General features: G+C 38.0%; 2 protein-coding genes and 1 long non-coding RNA gene across 19 annotated transcripts in view; 1 reads left to right on the top strand and 2 right to left on the bottom strand.

The window, feature by feature from the left end:
* Positions 1-858: 858 nt before the first annotated feature.
* On the bottom strand, positions 859-3,499 carry cyb5a (cytochrome b5 type A (microsomal)). The gene is made up of 5 exons (XM_008308042.3): positions 3,265-3,499; positions 2,072-2,200; positions 1,941-1,970; positions 1,825-1,859; positions 859-1,597 (listed from the first exon to the last, which is right to left on the bottom strand). The coding sequence occupies exons 1-5, from the start codon at positions 3,400-3,402 to the stop codon at positions 1,513-1,515; spliced, it is 417 nt and encodes a 138-aa protein (XP_008306264.1). The 5' UTR covers positions 3,403-3,499; the 3' UTR covers positions 859-1,512.
* Positions 3,500-3,631: 132 nt separating this feature from the next.
* Positions 3,632-18,011, top strand: part of c3h18orf63 (chromosome 3 C18orf63 homolog) — a 22,196-nt gene continuing 7,816 nt past the window's right edge. For 9 of the 17 annotated variants that reach the window (XM_025054532.1, XM_025054531.1, XM_025054534.1 and 6 more), the window contains exons 1-15: positions 3,632-4,209; positions 5,173-5,301; positions 5,570-5,648; positions 6,149-6,205; positions 6,430-6,541; positions 7,255-7,296; positions 7,810-7,886; positions 7,990-8,102; positions 8,296-8,392; positions 8,554-8,639; positions 8,804-8,990; positions 10,492-10,669; positions 10,752-11,677; positions 12,487-12,549; positions 12,979-13,074. In XM_025054532.1, coding sequence (XP_024910300.1) covers positions 5,174-5,301; positions 5,570-5,648; positions 6,149-6,205; positions 6,430-6,541; positions 7,255-7,296; positions 7,810-7,886; positions 7,990-8,102; positions 8,296-8,392; positions 8,554-8,639; positions 8,804-8,990; positions 10,492-10,669; positions 10,752-11,677; positions 12,487-12,549; positions 12,979-13,074 — 2,241 coding nt within the window. In that variant the 5' untranslated portion in view covers positions 3,632-4,209; position 5,173. Of the gene's footprint in view, positions 4,210-5,172; positions 5,302-5,569; positions 5,649-6,148; positions 6,206-6,429; positions 6,542-7,254; positions 7,297-7,809; positions 7,887-7,989; positions 8,103-8,295; positions 8,393-8,553; positions 8,640-8,803; positions 8,991-10,491; positions 10,670-10,751; positions 11,678-12,486; positions 12,550-12,978; positions 15,245-18,011 lie in introns of all 17 variants that reach the window. The other 8 variants (XM_025054540.1, XM_025054539.1, XM_025054541.1 and 5 more) reach the window with 5 other exon arrangements.
* On the bottom strand, positions 16,391-17,297 carry LOC112486847 (uncharacterized). The gene is made up of 2 exons (XR_003049403.1): positions 16,664-17,297; positions 16,391-16,604 (listed from the first exon to the last, which is right to left on the bottom strand). It is a non-coding gene; the product is annotated as an uncharacterized LOC112486847 (long non-coding RNA).

Raw genomic sequence — 18,011 nt, 5'->3', positions numbered from 1 at the left:
TTAAGAAGCAACTTTCTTCCATTATTGAATTTACTATAAAAATGTTCTGTAACACAATCGAAGTTTGTATTTAGAGGTTTATATAAAAGTGACTAAAGTTGTTATTTTCTGGTGATCATGCCGTTATTTATACGTTTCTTTGATAGATTCTATTGTTTTACTGCTTATTGTTGTAAATAACAAACGTAATGTTGTTATTATTGCTGTTATTTCTTTGAAGGTCAAGGACCGAGCAAACAAACTGCTGAGCCAACGACGTCACGGCTGCTCCTCGTGTCTCCAACACGAATGCGTCACGTCAAGTGTAAAGTAAACAAGCACGTGACATCATGAACACGCTAAAACGTCCCCGTGACGTTTCTTAAAATGGACATCGAGAATTAAAAAAAAAAAAAAAACCCTGAACAATCAGATGCAAATACAGTTTGTAGCAACAGGGGGCAGCACCTGCCTTTCAATGGCACAATTGCTACCAGTCTCTCCTGGTATCTCGATCCATTCTTCCTGGGAGAAGTCCCTCAGTTTCCTCCCGATTTGACAGATGAGAAGTTCCCCTGACCTTAGACCTGGCCTCGATGGTTTGTTTGAGCGACCTTGAATCAAGGGTTCAAGTTTCTTTCTGTAGAGAAAATATACAGGAATTTCTCAGAAGAAACTTCTGAGTTGACATTCAGTTCCAGACTGGAGTAAGTCATCCATTCTGGTCACTTGGACCTTTTGGAACCCTTGACAAAACTTCTCACTCCAATTTTTTAAACTTATTGTAAAATTATTTTAAGAAAAAATTGCAGAGTAAGTAGCTAGAAAACCCCAAGGCTTATTATTTAAATGTACCAAACTTGTGTAAAGAAACAGGAACCAAGGAAAACTTTTTTTTATTTCTTTATAAATTAACTTAATTATTAAAACATAGTCATGGTAATAAAAAGATCATGTGACTTAAAATGAACAGAGGAAACTTCCCTTAGGACACGCAGAGATCAGCATTTTCTACCTCGTGTGAGATGGGATGTGGCTGCTGCTGCTTTAATAGCTTCTCTGATAAGATGCAGGTTTTCCTCAGCTCTCCTTAAACTGGTCTAAGATGAAACTCCTAATCTGAGGCCACCTCAGAAAAGCACTCAGAATCACAGACATCAGGAGATTAACTCAACATAAAAAGAATGGAAAAAATGAGTTTGTCTAAAGTCACTTGACTGTGGTGTAATGACATTATGATGTCACTTGTGGTCACTTCTTTACATGTTCATTAACATTTAGGTAAAAAATACAGTTTGGATAAAGACATTGTACATTTGTAGAAAATACATTGATTCAACATTCAATGTCAATGACTTTGTTTTTTACGATGTGACTTGATTGGTCGCTTGTACTCGGCTATGGATCTAAATACAGTGTATTTAGGAAAGATTTAGTGAGTGGTCACAAAACACAGTGGGCGGAGCCACCATGTTGGCATAGAGCTGTCAATTGTAGTCCTTTTCAGAAATGCAGCGTGGTTCGCTGATGATGTCACTCGCTCTCTGCAGTAAAAACGCGATATCCAAGCATGATGATGGCAGCCGACAGGAACGGGATCACCAAGCTGGACCACCAGCTGCAGGAGAATCAACTCATTGGTCATCTGATTAATTCTTTAGTTATAAAGTTGTTTAAGTTAACAAACTTCCTAGAGGACTATGACAGAAAATAACTCCTCTAACAAGATAAAAATGATCAGTTGACTGCTTATATATTTGTGCAACAAAACCAGTTGTACCACTACGTGCAGGAGTCAGAGATCAGTTAAGCTAACCAATAAAAAAAAGTGTGTTAGTGTAATACCTGTTCTCTTGTTCTACAGTCCTCACCACAGATTCCTGTGCAAAAAAGACAACATCACTGCAATGACACAGCTTTTTAAGCAGCTGCACCAACAAAACACACGACCTTGAACTCACCACAGGTTTGTCGAAAGCCGCTCTGTCGTCCTAACAACAAACAAAGACACACATAGACATGTGACTTTTAAATTTGAATATATGTTACACATATACGCACACACAAACACATAACACAAAAGCAGACTGACCGGGTGTAGCTCTCCGATCACCATCGTGCTGGCCATCTCTCGGGCGTCACTGGAATGTCCCACATCCTCGAAACTCTCAGTGGCATTTCCTCCAGCCTGCTCCCTCAACACCTCCTCTCCTCCAGGGTGCTGTGACACACACACACAGAGAAAAAGAAACACACATTATCATTACTATGTCACCATTACAACACTCTTTTGTATCATGTTTGACTATATTTAGAGATTAGATTAAACATGATTGATCCCACACTGGGATACACATTTACACAGCATTAATAACATCTGTTTAGTTAATGTTATTCTTAATAGAAATCTTACAAATTAAATATGCAAGTACTTGATGTTTTGTGACAGTTAAGATCTCTAATAAATGTAATAAAGTAATTATCAATAACAACAACAATTTTAATCAGATTTATAATTCTTATTTGGCAATGTGGTGTTGTCATAAAGCTGACATGTCAAACCAAATATAGAGCAAAAGTGTCACGATTCTCCCCAGAACGTCTGATTTACTACAGTGACCTTACATGACCCCAAAGATTGGTCTTATTTTTTGTTTACATCCAAAGATTGGTCATATTTTTTGTTTACATGAGCAGTTGAACACGTTGTCTGCATGCAAACAAAAATAGTGTTAATTCATGTAATTATAGTTCAGATAGAAATTATCTTTTCATTAAGTAATAAAATCCAGCTACTCATATTTAAACATCTGAATCCTCAAACAATTCCAGCTCATTAAATTTTGAAGAGAGCACAGAAAAAAACAAATAAATAATCTGAATCTATAGCTGCGGCAGGAGAACACTTGAATTTTCCACACAGGATGACACAATAAGTGAATCAATTGATTATACAAGTATTGTTGCATATATATATATGTATGTATGTTTTAACTTTATAAATAATTGTGACAGTTTACCAAACCTTGAGCATTGATTTGCTGAGTTCTGTTTAAGGATTTTCTATCACAACCAAAAGTGATAGATTTTAGGTAAAAACTATAAAAGCAAAGTACAGTTCAAGTTGATAAAAAGTTAATAACTCAAGGTTTTATCCTAGTCTTGTCTAATATGTCTTGTCTAACATTTTCACTCTGACCAAAACGTTAGTATGAATACTAGGAAAATATGCAGTGGTTAAAATATACATGTTAAAGAATATGCTTTGTTCAGGTTTTTGCTCACCTCCTCCAGAAACTTGGTGACATCGTAAACTTTGTGGTGAATAACAAACCACGTTAATCTGAACGAGTTCTGCTCCTCGATCTCCGACAGTCTGTAGTACCGGAGACCTTCCGGACTCTTCTCCACATTTTCACCCATCTGTGTCAGGGTATGTGTGTGTATCAGGATGCGACCGTGGCGTTATATAACCCCCCGTGCGTGAATCGCCAGTGATTGCGCATAAACAACTTTTACCCTAGTTTCTGCTATCAGGTCTGTAAGAGTAAAGTCTTTAAATGTCCTCGCCCATAACTATTGCAGATGTATACAACAACACATTTCCGGTTTTAGCCTAACAAGTAAAAGTTGCGTGTATCTGCATGATATACAAAAACAATTACACAAATGCAAATTGTGTTTATAGGTTTTATCGTTCACATAAAGCCTGATTATAGTCTGTTTTATTCAAACCCTACTTTTATATTGCTTATATTTTAAATTAAGACATACACGTCGAAAATAATGGGGACTCGCATCAAAACAATTTTGGTTACAGAAGTGATTTGCTAGTTTACTTTTTCGAGTCAATAACACGTTGACCTTGCTTTATGATTAATAAGTTCGTCGGGCTATTATTTTGAAAGGATGTAAACACATTTCCAACCAGAACGCGTTTTATCTTGCTGCTCTTTGTAAAAGTAAACTCTCTCTTGTCTCTCTTGCTAAAGGTCACCGCCCCGTTGTAGAGTTACTATTCGTCGAGATCCTCCCCAACGACTCTGATTAGTTCTCGGCGCTGTCGATCAACAAGTAGCGCTGTATCTCGGACTGAGACTAGGCTGAAGTTTATTCCAGTTCAACAGTTTTCAAGGAAACAGGCTTCGCACGCGAAGGGGACTGTTTGATTCACGTCCGTCACGGGTTCTGGCCTCAGCGGAAGTTTTCCCACGTCAACATAAATATCAGGTTAAACGTAAAAAAGTATTGTGTTACAATTAAAAAGACATTGTTTCGACTTTCCCCTCCCAAAAATACAGAAATTGCGAAACCATGTATCATGTGTCACTACAAAAAGAATGCAGGAATTGAGTCCATAGTATGATTGTATTTACTGACTTAATTACACTTACTTAATTACGAACAATTTCGTAAAAGAAGGTTATTGACTTGACAATATTGTGAAATCTGATCTGGCAGCTGCCAATGGAGGTGAACGTTAAGACGCAATTTTAAATACATCTCGTATGTTTTTGAATTTTATGTTTTGTCACATTTCGGTTGGCAGTAATAAATGAAACTTTTTGTTGTCCTCATGTTGTGTAAGGACAACATATTCAAATGTTTTATATTCATACCAAGAGTGGGTTGTTGTTCGTCTAACTCAGGCGGCCATTTTGGTTAGCTTTTTCTAATCGCTCAATGTAGAAACATCTCTTCACTGATAAATAAATACCTGCATATATTCGACGATGTGGTAATGAATATGTTTTCTATGTTAATTATTTTAATACATTTTAGTAAGTTAACTTTAATGCTATGCCTTTATATATAGTATATTTTTATTTGTCCTGTCTGTGGACCCACAGCTTGGAGGTTTTTTTATTTAGGAAGCATTAACCTACACAAAAAGGTATATTAGAGGGAATTTATACACACGAGGATGGTCAGCCTGAGTGAATTATTATGTACTTAAATCTTACCCACAGTCAAAGCAATGGCTTATGTGTGTGATTACAGTACTTGGTTAAATAAGGAATGTAATTGGTACACTTCCAAGAGCACAGACATTTTCTCAGTATTGTAAATGTAATTTGTATTTACTGAAGCAAATGTAGAAATTATATTCTTTAAAAATATTTAATAGCATATGCTTTGCAATGCATATTTAACTGCATTATGGTTATTTGTTTTTTCTTTCTCCTTGTGCAGAATGAGCACACATATTGCACAGTCCCTGTTTTTCCTTAATCTTCCAGATGTGGAAAAGCTGGTCTGTGTTACTGTAAGTCTTGGGGAAACAGAGGAAGAACCAAGGAGCAAACAGATAAAGACCTGTAGGTAAGCATCTTCATAGATTTTCTAGAATAAGATCATGTCCAAAAATCATTTATACATATATTTTGTAAATGTAATGTAAATCTCAATTTACATTATAAAAACATGCATTATTTTGCAAACATAACTGTGAACAACTGTTATGATAATACAATAAACAAACATTCTTTATGTAATTGTGAATATGCAGCAGTTTGTTTAGAGAAGGACACGTGTTTATATTTGACATCGTGGTAGAGCTATAACCTCATGTTTGTGTTTGTATCCACAGAGAGCTGGTGCTATTGTATTCTGACATCTTAGCCTCTCCTCTTCTGGGGTCCTTCACTGACATCACTGTAGTTATGGCAGTAAGACACACATTTTTACATTGTTATTTGTGTTTTTTCCCCTTGTGGTTTATTTAACAAGGATTAGACTGATTACATACAATAAAGACAAACTAAAACTACTCTCACATTATTTCCTATAGATGCAAACATGTAACCCCTGTTCCTGGGAAAATAAGAGATAAGAAAGCATAACCAAATAAAATGCAAATGGTGTTTCACCAGGTGAAAAGGTGGAAAGTTTATATATTAGTACATAAATGGTAATGAGCAAGTAACACTATACAGAAGACATAAATAAAGGTAATGAGCAAGTAACACTATACAGAAAGAATCCATGAAGATAAGAAAGACTGTCTGACCATTTGCATCTCCCTTTTCAATTATTTGAATAATAGCAACATTAAAATGATAGGGATGCGTGTTTTGGGGAGTGTTTATTTATATCACCTATTTATGTTCTTGTATTAACTCGAAACATAGATAAAGTTATTCTGTAAAGTTATCATTGTTTTCTTTAGATCTCTTTTTTCCAAAAAGGATTCCTGCAGGCATTTGCACAAAGGCGCCATCTACAGGTGTGGTGACACATGACAAAAACATGTTATGAGTAGTGTCTGACATGCATTAGTTTGAGAAAAATGGTTGTAGCTTTTGTTATTACCTAGTCACTGTGCCCTTTATATACAGGCTTAAAAAATGTCGCAATTCTCAGCTCGTGTCATCTTCTGTTCATGTTTCTGGTTGAAGTTTCTCTCTCACTTCTCCTTTTCTTTTCCTCTATCCTCTACTCTGTGTGTAGTTGGGTTCTCCTCAGCATGTGTTTCCAGGGGTCCTCCAGTGTTGTGTGTCCTATTCTCTCATCACCAGACTGAGTCCTAGATGGAACAAAGCAGGACAGTACCTCATCTGTGGTACGTGTATCCTCTCTGCAGACTAACACGCAGACGTATGAACCTTTCTGAAACTGTATCTAATGAGGCTTAATCAAAATCTGTTTAACACAGATGCCAGGGATGATTATTGGTATTATTTGTAAGTTCAGTGGTTGGTGTGAAAAATACGTCAGTTATTTTATTTGTATTAAAACAATATTGATATATATTGATTATCAGACTAATTATCAGATTATCTGACTAATCTTGAACAAACTGACAAATAACTGCCAATCTCCTTTTCAATTAACTAAATAGCAACAGCAAACGTACCAATCATTCACATGTGGAGTGTAAATTATTTATAGGCTGTGACGGTTGCAGTGACAGTACTTTAAAACAACTTAACTTCAAAGTCCAACCTGCTATAACCCAGTGTGTTTGTCCTCGTTCAAAGAGACACCTGAGTGTGTTGCAACCTGTAGACACCTTAACCCTGGACCCAATTTGATAAAAAAAAACATAGCAACAGTAGTTAAGATAAGTTAATAAGTGAAGGATAAATCACTTACATTTGAGAATCAAGTGGTTAATGACAAACATTTTTTAGGCAGAATTATTGTTTCAGTTCCTGTCAACACATTTATCTTTGCACTTTTGCTAATGCAACATGTAAAAGTGTTTGTCCTATGTCTTTTCTCAGGTAAAGATTTTCTGAAACATGTAAAAGTGTTTGTCCTGTCTTTTCTCAGGTAAAGATTTTCTGATAGAGAAGGGAAAACTAAATGCTGTTGGTGAGTCTGACTGTCAAATCTGAAACAATCTGTGTTCTAATCTTCTGCTAATGTCCTAAAAGGACATTAGCAGAAAGAATATATTGGGCGTTTCTAAATGTTGTAATACAGTTTTGGGTTAGGTTAGTTAATAACTCCCTGTTCTTCTCTGCTAGTAGTTATTGGATAATACAAGTAAAGTGAATGCTGCTGGATGTCACACACACAGAACACTAGAAAATTCAAGACATTAGCTCACAGAGTCACAGAAGCTGCTCGTCCACTGCAGCCTCATGTGGTCAGTTTTTGGCACTGAGGTGAATCAATATTTATTTACCAGAGTCACAAATTTACAAATCCAAACTAATAGGTGATTTATACTGAAATAGAGCAGCTAACCCATTCTTCACTGCTTGACTTCAGTCTCTGTGACCTTATTTGTTGTGCTGGGCTACTGTGTGAAGCTAAGAATAGAGGGGACATTATGTAACAGACAATATACGGTGGGTTTGTTTGTATGTATGTCTTTGTCAGGTCTGGAGCTCAGTATCAGTGAGGGACAGCTGTGTATCAGTATTAAAGTCAACACTGTCAGAATCCCCCCAACTAAAGTGAGATAACACCTAATAATTTCAAATCATAATCAACTTCAAACGTGTGAAATAAACACACAATCAAAGCTGTGAAGCTGATGATATTTGTGGCTGTTTGTAGCTTGAGGACTTTGCCCTCCCTCCTCTGGTACTGAGGAAGTTTTACAGTGATCCTGAATGCATTCTGGACCCCTCCTCCATAGGAGGAGCCCTGTGGTGTCACGTCCTGCCCAGGTGAGAAAACCAATTGCTGTATACAGTGCAGACCAGGTTAAAAAATACCTCTGAGACATTTGGCATTAAAACAAATAATAAATGATGTTTCAATGTGTGACCAGCAGATGAGGCTGTAGCTCAGGTTGAGCCCACGTCTGCAGCAGAGACTAACCACGTAACTTTGTGTATGTGTGTATTAATAAATAAATAGTATGAAGAAAGGACAGATCATTACCATCAGCCGTCAACTGCCCAAGAACGGACTCTTTAAGAGCTACAGAGACCTGCAGAACCACTGGAACCAACTGGTAGCTCAGACCTACATAAACACAGAGAGGAACATCCCAAAGTTTAGAAAACAACAACATTAACTCTTGTGATGTTTGACTTTTATGTACAGAATGTTTTAAATCAAATCAGCTAGTTGTGCATTCATGCTTGAAAAATCCCTGGGGTTGTGTTTTTTCAGTATGGTTATAGACTTCCTGAACTCCCAGAGTCTGAGATGGTGTACTGCAGTGTTTACTTCCGGCTGGTGGGAGAGAGGCTGTTCACGTATCCAAATAAAACCTAACAATAACTGATTAGCCCATGGAAACATTAATCAATACCAAATTTGCACCTAAGTCTGACAGTTCACCACAGTGGTTCGAGTGCGAGTCAAATACAAGGATAACAGTTTGATAAAAGTGTTGAATGTCTCTTTAACTCCTGAACAGGTATCCTCTTAGCTGTATCCGTCTGGAGTCATTGCAGCACTGCCCTCGTGTCGACCTGCAGGGGGCACTAGACTCCTTTGTCTTTGATTTCAGGGAGCGAGTGAAGAGTCTGTGTGGTTTCCCTGTGCATCTGAGCAAGAAACCCCGTTACTGCACTACTAGTTTGAACACCGCTACATCAGTGCAGGTAATTACTCCTGTATGCACACATATACTGTATAAATGGTATTTTGTGTTGTCCTCTACGCTATCCTGAATTTGATTCCCCTAACAGAGCGAATACAAGTCTAATGATCAAATCTGGTATCCTGTTTGTCTGTATTTAAGAAAAAGTTACAAGTTGCAGATGGTTGAATCTAAAGGGTTGTAGCTATGCACTAAAGTAGAAAAAAACTGAAAATATTTTAAAAAATCAACTGTGCATTAGAGCAATGGAAAGGGGGTGGACAGTGGAATTATTGTATAAACAGTGCATGTGATTCACAGATTCTCTCCGTGTCTTAAAATGCATTAGACGTTTTAATCCTACTGATCTTAGCAAGTTAATTAATTTTGACAGCACTTATATAAATACAGAAAGAAAAAGCTGAGTACAAAACAGAACAGCCAAGGCCAAACATATGCATATAACAATATATGTGTGTGTCACACACCATGTTCACATATGTTTAAATGTGTTGGGCCTTGGGTTGAGCTCAGAGGAACAAGCCATCACTTCTCTTCCCTCCTTGTAAAATCTCCACTGACACTTTAACGACTGCAGTGCTGCCGTGCACAACGTCTTCCTCTCACCATCGTGAGAATTCATGTCAACAGTACAAATCGTTCAGAGGACAATTGTTATACACAGTCGTGTTGGAAGGTTACCACCCTCACAGGTCTACTTTAAACTCCATATGCGTGGAAAAAAAAAACGTGAATTATTGCCAGTTCCAGTTAAAATGTGGACTGTGGTGCTGTACGAGGGCAGGTGGAGAGTCTGCAGATGCAGAGTTAGGAAGCAGTTTTTTATTCACACAGTGAATTTATTAACCAAAGAGGATGAAAAAAAAATTCCAACATCCACTGAGATTAGTTCAGCCCTCGCTGATCTGATTCCCAGATTTATATACTATTTTCCAGCTGCACCTCACTGTAGGTCATTTCTGTTAAACCACTTAGTCAACAGTTCAGTACACATACATGCCAAGCCACCTTTTATTAAGGTTTTTTTTTCATTCTGTATAAAACTCGTTTACAAAAGCACATTGACTGACTCTACACTCATCTGTCTCTGTTTATTCTGAGGATAAATTGAATGACTAAATCTCAGAGTGGAGAAGGCAGTTTGAAATTTAAACCAGTAGACCCATCACTGTTTTGATTTATTGTTATGAAAAAGCACCTAACTTGATTTTATTGTCTTTATTGGATTATTGAAATTGTTGTTGAGGAAGACCCAGTAGATTAATAGATCACGTTCATGTTCCCCTAAGACTTTGGGGAACATGAACTTGAACTTGAAAAACTTTTCTGATGCCAGGTTCAAACTTCAGCAGGTCATCAAGGCTATGTATATGTACATAAAGATGGGCAGATATATTCAGATGAATGGGTGTCCACAATGTAATTGTTGGGCAGATATATTCAGATGAATGGGTGTATACCATAAATGCTGTGCATTCACTTTTCTTTTTTTTCTTCCTCAGTTGCTCAACAGTCAACAGATCAACCTCACCTCCACCTCTGCCACCAGGCCCTGTCTACTTCTCCCCCATTTGCCTCGTGCTTTCTCTCAACACCCTCCCTCTTTTCTTCCTCAACCTGTAAGGGAACAACCGTCAGCCTGGGTCTCCTCACAGCAGGACAGAGCCCAGAGCCTTATGGGTAAGCAACCTAACTCAAAGCCAAAGCTGCAGAGAAGATCATAACATTCTCCTCCTCCTCACAATACTTTTCTCCTTTACAGAATCACCTACTCCTGATTCAGCATCTTCTTGCATTTCCTCTTCCTCCTTAAACTCCACCTTATCCCTTCCACTTTCCCAGCCAGGTGTTTCTCTAACATCCTCATCCATCAACTCCTCTTCCTCCTCTCTTCCCCTTTTCCGGCCAGTTTCATTCCTCACCCCCTCACCCAGCTGTAAGTCATCGTCCTCCTCTTCTCCTGCTTCTTTTCTCTCCATGTCATCTCTCCCAGTCTCCCGGCCTGTTTCATCCCCCACCTTTCCCTGTACCTCAGTCCTCCCCCGTGTTCCTCCTTTCAATACAACTTCTAAACCTGTTTCCATCTCTAAGACCAAACAGCCATCACAACACATCAACCCTGCCCTGCTGCATGCCCAAAAGAAGAATGAGCAGCAGCAAAAAGGAGGAGGAGGAGGACAGGAAAGGACCAGAATAACATTTCCAACCATCAGAATAAACACATCTCCCTTTTGTCCTTCATCATCTTTAACTGCTGCTCCTGCTCTCTCCTCTTGTTCGTCCGTCTTGCCCCGTCCACCGCTGCCTCCACCATTTGTTCCCCGATTCAAACGTTGTCTGAAAGTTTCCGGCAGAAGCAGCAGCAGCAGTGCAGTTCTTCCTCCTCCACCTGCAGGTTTTCATCCAACACCTCCTGTGCCCAGAATCAAGCACAGCATCAACCTAAATCCCACCTGCATGACCAAATCCAACCTTCTAACCTCTCCAGTTGTGGAGATAAAGCGAAAAACAACAGAGTCCTGCTCTTCTACCACTGTGGGGAAAAAGAAAAAGGGTGTCTCTGACTCCAGCTGCAAACAAACTACAACAGTAACAACACAGCCACCAGCTGAACCGACAGAACTTCTGCCTCTTACTGTGACAGAGTCTGATGTCTCTATCAAAGGCAGACCTGCTACCAGCAGTGGGGTGAGTCTCTGAAAATTAATTAAGACTTTATAGACCTCCATAAACACTTGAGTTTAACCAAAGGTCAGCTTGCTGTGGTATGGTTTAGGAATACTAAAACCCTGATCTGGTTTTTATTTCCACTGTTGAATGATTGAGTTAGACACTATTGTCTGCGTCCACAATGGAAATAAATCTACGTCTTACCAGTGCTTCACAATATAAACTTCTAATAAATTCCAAATGAAAAGAAATAAAGACGACTTTGGTCTAGTAAACAAGTTTTGTGCCAACGTGTTCTATTCTAAACCACATGCCTCTCTGAGTCTGTTTCCATCAGATGGTTGGTTGTTTCAGGGCAACAATGCTATTAGCTTGAAATACAGGGCCTTTGTATTAAATGTTTAATTATTGTATCATAGACTTGGTATTTGTATTATCATTATATTTATATTCATTCTGGGTTTTTTTATGTTTGTTGAATTGTTTTAGTTTTGTATTTTACTGTTGTTCTATTTGATTTGTGTCAGTCGTCTGGGTGTTGGACGTCCCTGTGGTCCGCCTACATGCGGGTGTAACTCTTTCCTACACATTGTCAGGATGTGATGAGATGATGGAATGTAATGCAGCTGCACTTAGAGCTAAAAAAACAGTCAAGATCTCTGGATACATGCCATGTAGCTGCTGCATCAGATTATATTTTATAAATTATATTAATTAATGGCACACTGTGTGGACCATTTTGACTTTCCTGTGTCAAAATGATCAGAAACAAACACATTTCCTCAGATTTACATGTTCTAATATCTTGTTGTTTATCTGAATTACAGGTGAAGAATTCTAGAGGAAAGATGCAAAACGTAGATGTGGAGGAAATGGCCAGAAACAATCAGGTTAGGACACAAATTCATGAAAACCCATATAAGCACACACTGGACTTCATCCTCAGTCTAAATAAACAAAGATGACAAAATTCTCAAAAACAGCATGTAGGTTTTAGTAACACCTAGTGGTAAATGTTAGTATTGAAAAATCCTACTTGACCATCGTAATATTAGATTTTGCACAAAAGAAAAATGGAAGAGTTGAAGGCAGCGATTGGCCACTAGGGGCCAACTCTAATGGTATTATTTGTCATATTTGTTTCAACCCTTTTTGCAATGTGTTGCAATGTTGCACTTTGGACATAATTGTTGCTTCTTTGTTCGTATCATGTTGGTCATTACCTTGGCTGTAGCGTTTACTCTGGGGTTAAAAACACTTTTCTCTCTTTATTTATGTTTTGTTTATACATGTTCCTTTTTTTTTTTTTTTTTTTCAAGCTGTCAAAAGTGAACTCTTCAACTCTGTTGGTGTGGCTGAAACAACGAGGAGTGCTTGTCGGCACCAGACCCAAGAAGGAGGAGCTAACACTTAAGGTCATGGGCTGTTTAGCCGAATCTTAATATTGAACACACACACACACACACAAAACACTAACTAGAGTTAACACTGTTTTCAACTCTTATGTTAATGTTCTTCATTTATTCATATCAACCTTAAATGGAGGAGTTCTATATGTTACTTAATTTACGCTACAATACAAACTACAATTTTGTGAGAATGTACTGATGGGGTTTTTCAAGGCAGAACTTTCAGTAGTTTTACAAATACATACACAAAATACGTGAAGTCCAATGTTCCCCACGGTGCACTTTGATAGCTGCCTCCTCATTGAGAAACTCTATCCTGAACAATGAGAGGCTGTAAAAAAAAAAAATCCATTAACAATCTATGGATGTGTGTGTCTGTCCACTCAGGTCCCCTGTGGCTGAAGTCACTGCTTGTTTTCTTTTCATTACCTCGATCACTCTGTACTTTTGACCCTGACTCACACACACACAGTTAAGTGGTGTTTGACTGGGCCTTGACTTATAGCAAATCAATTTGAATTTACTTCCTGGAGCTAAAATTATCCTGCCAGTATCCTTTTTAAATTTAACCTCTACTTAGAGGGTCCAGTAACCTGAGTGCTGTCTTTATCCCACTGATCAGTAGATCTTTCAGAGGGTTTATCATATTTTAGTTCTTTTGCATCTAATGAGGCAAAAGTCTTGAGTACATTTGTCTTGTTTATTTTTTGTTAAAATAAACTTTTTCCAGCTAAATATTTTCTCCGCTGATATAGAAACAGACATTTATGCTGTTTGAATATTTCACTTGGACAGAGTTAAAATTGTAAGCGAGCTGCTGACTTCAGGTCAGGTTCATTGTACTGTAGCTGTAAAATGTGTGTAAAACTTGTTTCTTTGGTCATACACCGTTTTCTTCCATTATTCAGCTCAAGTGTGTTTTAAAATCTTTAATTCCAATTTACTTTAGCATCAAGACATGACCACATACAGTAAGGCAGCAGGACATTAGCCGCTTAATGGATTTTCTCAATTGCATGTTATCTTTGGAGAGTAAACAGTTAACAAAGGTCAATTTGCTGGTTGAATTCTTATTTACAGCCTTAAAAAAACATTATTGATGGCAGGAAAACCTGATGCAGCGTATTTGGCCCGGCTCTGCGGCTGCCGCAGTTTCTGCTGTGTCTCATTTGGAAAATAAAGATGCACGAGCTGAAAGAAAATCAATGTGAGAACTCACATGAATAATAAAAACCTAGGAGCTCATTAAAGAGCTTTCCCAGTTTTATTCTGCTGTAAATTTTATGTGGAACAAAAATGAACCTCAGGACTAACTAGAAAAATAGCCCAGTTGTTTGCTTTTAAACTACTAAAAATAGAAACGTGAATCCTTATAGCCAACCAGTTTGAGTGTTTTATGGGATTTTCAGTTTGTTAAGAGTACACACTGTACGACACTTGCAGTATGTACCGAGGTGCCGTTTCTGTTTGACTACAAATAATAGTTGTTGTATGTCTGAAACAGGGTTTTCTTCAAATGGAATCTCATGTCTCACTGAGACCATTTGAAATAAATAAAGATTAAAATAGTGAAGAAAGGCAGAAATGTTAAAGCCCTGCATGTTTAGAATTCAAAAATTAGCGATTCAGTCATTCGCGCTTTTCTACTTTCTCACCTTCTCCGTGGAAACAGAACAGATGTTTAACTTGATTCTAATGTTAAAAGTGACACCTGGTGTTTGATGAAAACTACCAGAGAGACCCAGATATCTGCGGGTTCGATTTCAGTCGGAGGTGGAGTCAGAGGACACACACGGCAAGCCTGAAAGGGACATTTTTAAAGCAATTCCTGCTTTTGTCTACTACTGTCAATAAATCTCCTGTGCTCTTCTTTGGCTTTTTGTGAGTCTGCATAAACAGAAGGGAAAAGGACAGAAAAGAACAAAGCAGGAGGTCGAATCCATTTCAGACCCAGGGGGAAAGGCTGGAAAAGAAAAAAGCTGTGCCAAGAACTCTAAGAGTGAAGCCGTCACCAGGAGGAACCAAGAAAACAACTCAGAATGAAATGCCAGGAGGACAAAAGCCGTGAACTGGCATCGACAGAAGGAAATGCTGAAACCATCCAGACAAGATGTATAACCTGTAGAAGATGGAAAAGGAAAACCTGGAAACAAATTGGGCGACAAAGACCGGAGAGGTACATTTTAAGACAAAGAACTGAAGAGAAAAAACTAGGAAACAAATAACGAGAACTGTAAAACCGGGAGATCTTGGTTGAGGGGAATAAATGAACGGTCAAGGAGGAAAACTTGGAGTTATTTATAAAGACAATCCGTCAAAGAAGGCAGATGAACAACCTGGACACCAAAGGTCATGAGGACGACATGAAGCCCCGGATGAAAGAGGAGATAGAGTTACCAGTAATCAGAGTAAATAAATAAGATTTAAGGTGAAACTTGACTCCTGTCAGGTGCACGTGTCACCAAGGTGGACCAGGGCCTGAGGCACCTGTAATGTAACACCCTCTGGTGGTGCATCCCCCTGACCTGTGGGGGTCTCAGAGGTCAGTGGAGGTAATCAACTTGCTGCAGGCCTCAGCAGACGGACAGAGCAGCTTTAGGAAGAAAAATTCATTAGAGTAAAAAAAAAAAACCACACTTATCGTTGATGGTGATTGTAATTTCCTTCTGCAGACAATAATGTGACACAGCTAAAGTAAAAAATACAGGAGTAGGAATGGCCATGCACACACACACACACACACCTTAGTGTGTTCTCCTGCAGGTTGTCTTTAAAGAAGTATCTCTGTGATCAGAGAAGCAGAAACTGCAACCAGATGGGGGCGTCAGGGTGGGGGAGGGAACTCCCCTCCCTCATTTACTCTCTCTGTTTGTACTTGCACATTTATATTTCAGTTTGAAGTGATCTGATCCTCAAAGGATCCTGTGTTCTGTGAATATTTAGGGAATATTATATCATATTATATCCATTTTATAACACCTTAAAACCCCTGGAGTATCAAAGGCCTAAATATCAACGTATACTGTGTGTGTGTGTGTGTGTGATATCACTTTTCTGTGTGGAGTTCTTCCCTTGTCTGGAACTGATTTTTCTTGGGAAACCTTCTCTGTTCTCATTTGGACTGTTTTTGACAACAGTGTCTCCATATTTAAATCAGTTCAGGCTGCACAGATGTTTCCCATCTATATCTTTATTCAATACAAACTCTTTAGATGTTGTCACGGTAATGGCTGAGTTTTCCAAAAGCTGGGTAAGCCAACATTATCAAAAGTTAATGCTCATCAATCGGAAAAAAATTATGGCCTCTCACTTGAGCCATCTCTTTTTTTTTGCATTTAATTTAAACTATTTATTTTTGGTTTGCAGTAATTCAACATGTCATAACTTTTCTAGCAGATCTGTACTGCACATTCTCAGTAAATAAAATTGAACTTATTTGAGATTTCCTAAGTGAGCGCTTCGAGGGTGGAGGTTCTGCAGTTCTAAAAAAAACCAAAACTTTTTTTTCAGTTATTTCATTTCTATGGATTGAATACCTGGCTTAAGAAAAAAAACAAAAAAAACTTCAGTTATTTCATCTCTATGGATTGAATACCTGGCTTAAGAACCATTATGTTAAACAATGCAGATCAGCTCGGCATACAGTATGTCCTGAGTTAAATCATACAAATCATACAGTAAGCTGTGTCTGCTGAGGTAAAACTGGGTCAGAGGTTGGACCCAGACTTGCATTGTTTAAAATAACAAGTCCTGTCAAGTAGTCAGTCGAGAAAGAGTAAACACTTAATGTTTTCCTCCAGTTAGAACGGCTCAATCTCCAGGATAAAAGGCTTCTGGACAAAGTTGTTTTGGGTTGTTTTTTGGGCAAAGATTTACCTTTACGTTTAATAATCATTATTTTAACTTTTCTAAAATCAATGGGGTGTGGAGTATTCATAATTAAATGTGTCATGCTTTCAAATTATTAATACATGAAAAAGGATTTTGTATCAAGTGAGAGTTTGTGATTACCACAGCAAGTAGCATCAATCAGACTCAGGTATTAAAATATCATTAACTTCAACAAAATGTGTAAACTTGGTGGAGTATGTGTTAAATTCTCTCTTCACCTTCTCCAGCACGTATCTACTGTGGTGTGAAATTAGTTTTTGGTTTTACATGACAGCAGCAATAATATGTTTTTAATCCTTTTTTCTTTCTTTTCTTTTTGTTTTGATTGAAGGGCAGTAGAACGGCCAACCGGACCGGTCTGCTGTCTCGTCTCCAAACCGCTGTGATTTAATGTTTACTTAAGACATTTTACTCCAGATGTTAATGAAGATCAGCTTTTCTTGGCTCTCGCTGCAGCTCCTGGAAACTTTCAATCTCAATAAATTAGATGCAGATGATGTTCCAGCAAAAAACCTCGTGGCATATTTCCAGAGAGTTTTAGGCCAGACTTTTTCATTTTCTTTTCCGTTCTTTTGTTGTCATCTAATGTGATGAGGAACTGCATGGGGAAAAACACTGATTAGGGACATGAAAACAGACTAATTAAAGAAAAACTATGTTGTTTTTTTTAAATTTTCAATTGTAGCATAACATCTGTTTGCTTCAATGCCAAACATTGTGACTGTTGGACCAAAACATATTCTGTAATAATCCAATCAAATCAACAGACCAAGCATGAATATTTTGGACCTTAAAAATGAAGCAGTGATTCCTGGAATAATCTTTTCAATCCAGATTTACACACGCAACTAATCACAGATCAGACACAAGCTATTCTGTACAAGATGTTTTATGAGTGTGTCTATGTATCAAATATACAGGTCGTTGCACAGTACACCTGAAATGAAGCCAAACTAAAGAAAGCATTCATCTCTAAACAATGATCTAGAAGAAACCTGCGATTAAATATATGACAACATCACAGTGAGAAATTCCAGCACGATCTCCTCCTG

This window comes from Cynoglossus semilaevis, chromosome 3 (genome assembly GCF_000523025.1).
Source record: "Cynoglossus semilaevis isolate Cse_v1.0 chromosome 3, Cse_v1.0, whole genome shotgun sequence".
Classification (NCBI taxonomy): domain Eukaryota; kingdom Metazoa; phylum Chordata; class Actinopteri; order Pleuronectiformes; family Cynoglossidae; genus Cynoglossus; species Cynoglossus semilaevis.
This window is presented reverse-complemented; position numbering and strand designations above follow the sequence as displayed.

Coding starts and splice junctions, on each gene's coding strand:
- cyb5a (XM_008308042.3), bottom strand. CDS start 3,402: ATGGGTGAAAATGTGGAGAAGAGTCCGGAAGGTCTCCGGTACTACAGA. Junction 1,971..2,071: donor TGATCGGAGAGCTACACCCG/GTCAGTCTGCTT, acceptor GTTTGTTGTTAG/GACGACAGAGCGGCTTTCGA. Junction 1,598..1,824: donor ACTGTAGAACAAGAGAACAG/GTATTACACTAA, acceptor ATTCTCCTGCAG/CTGGTGGTCCAGCTTGGTGA.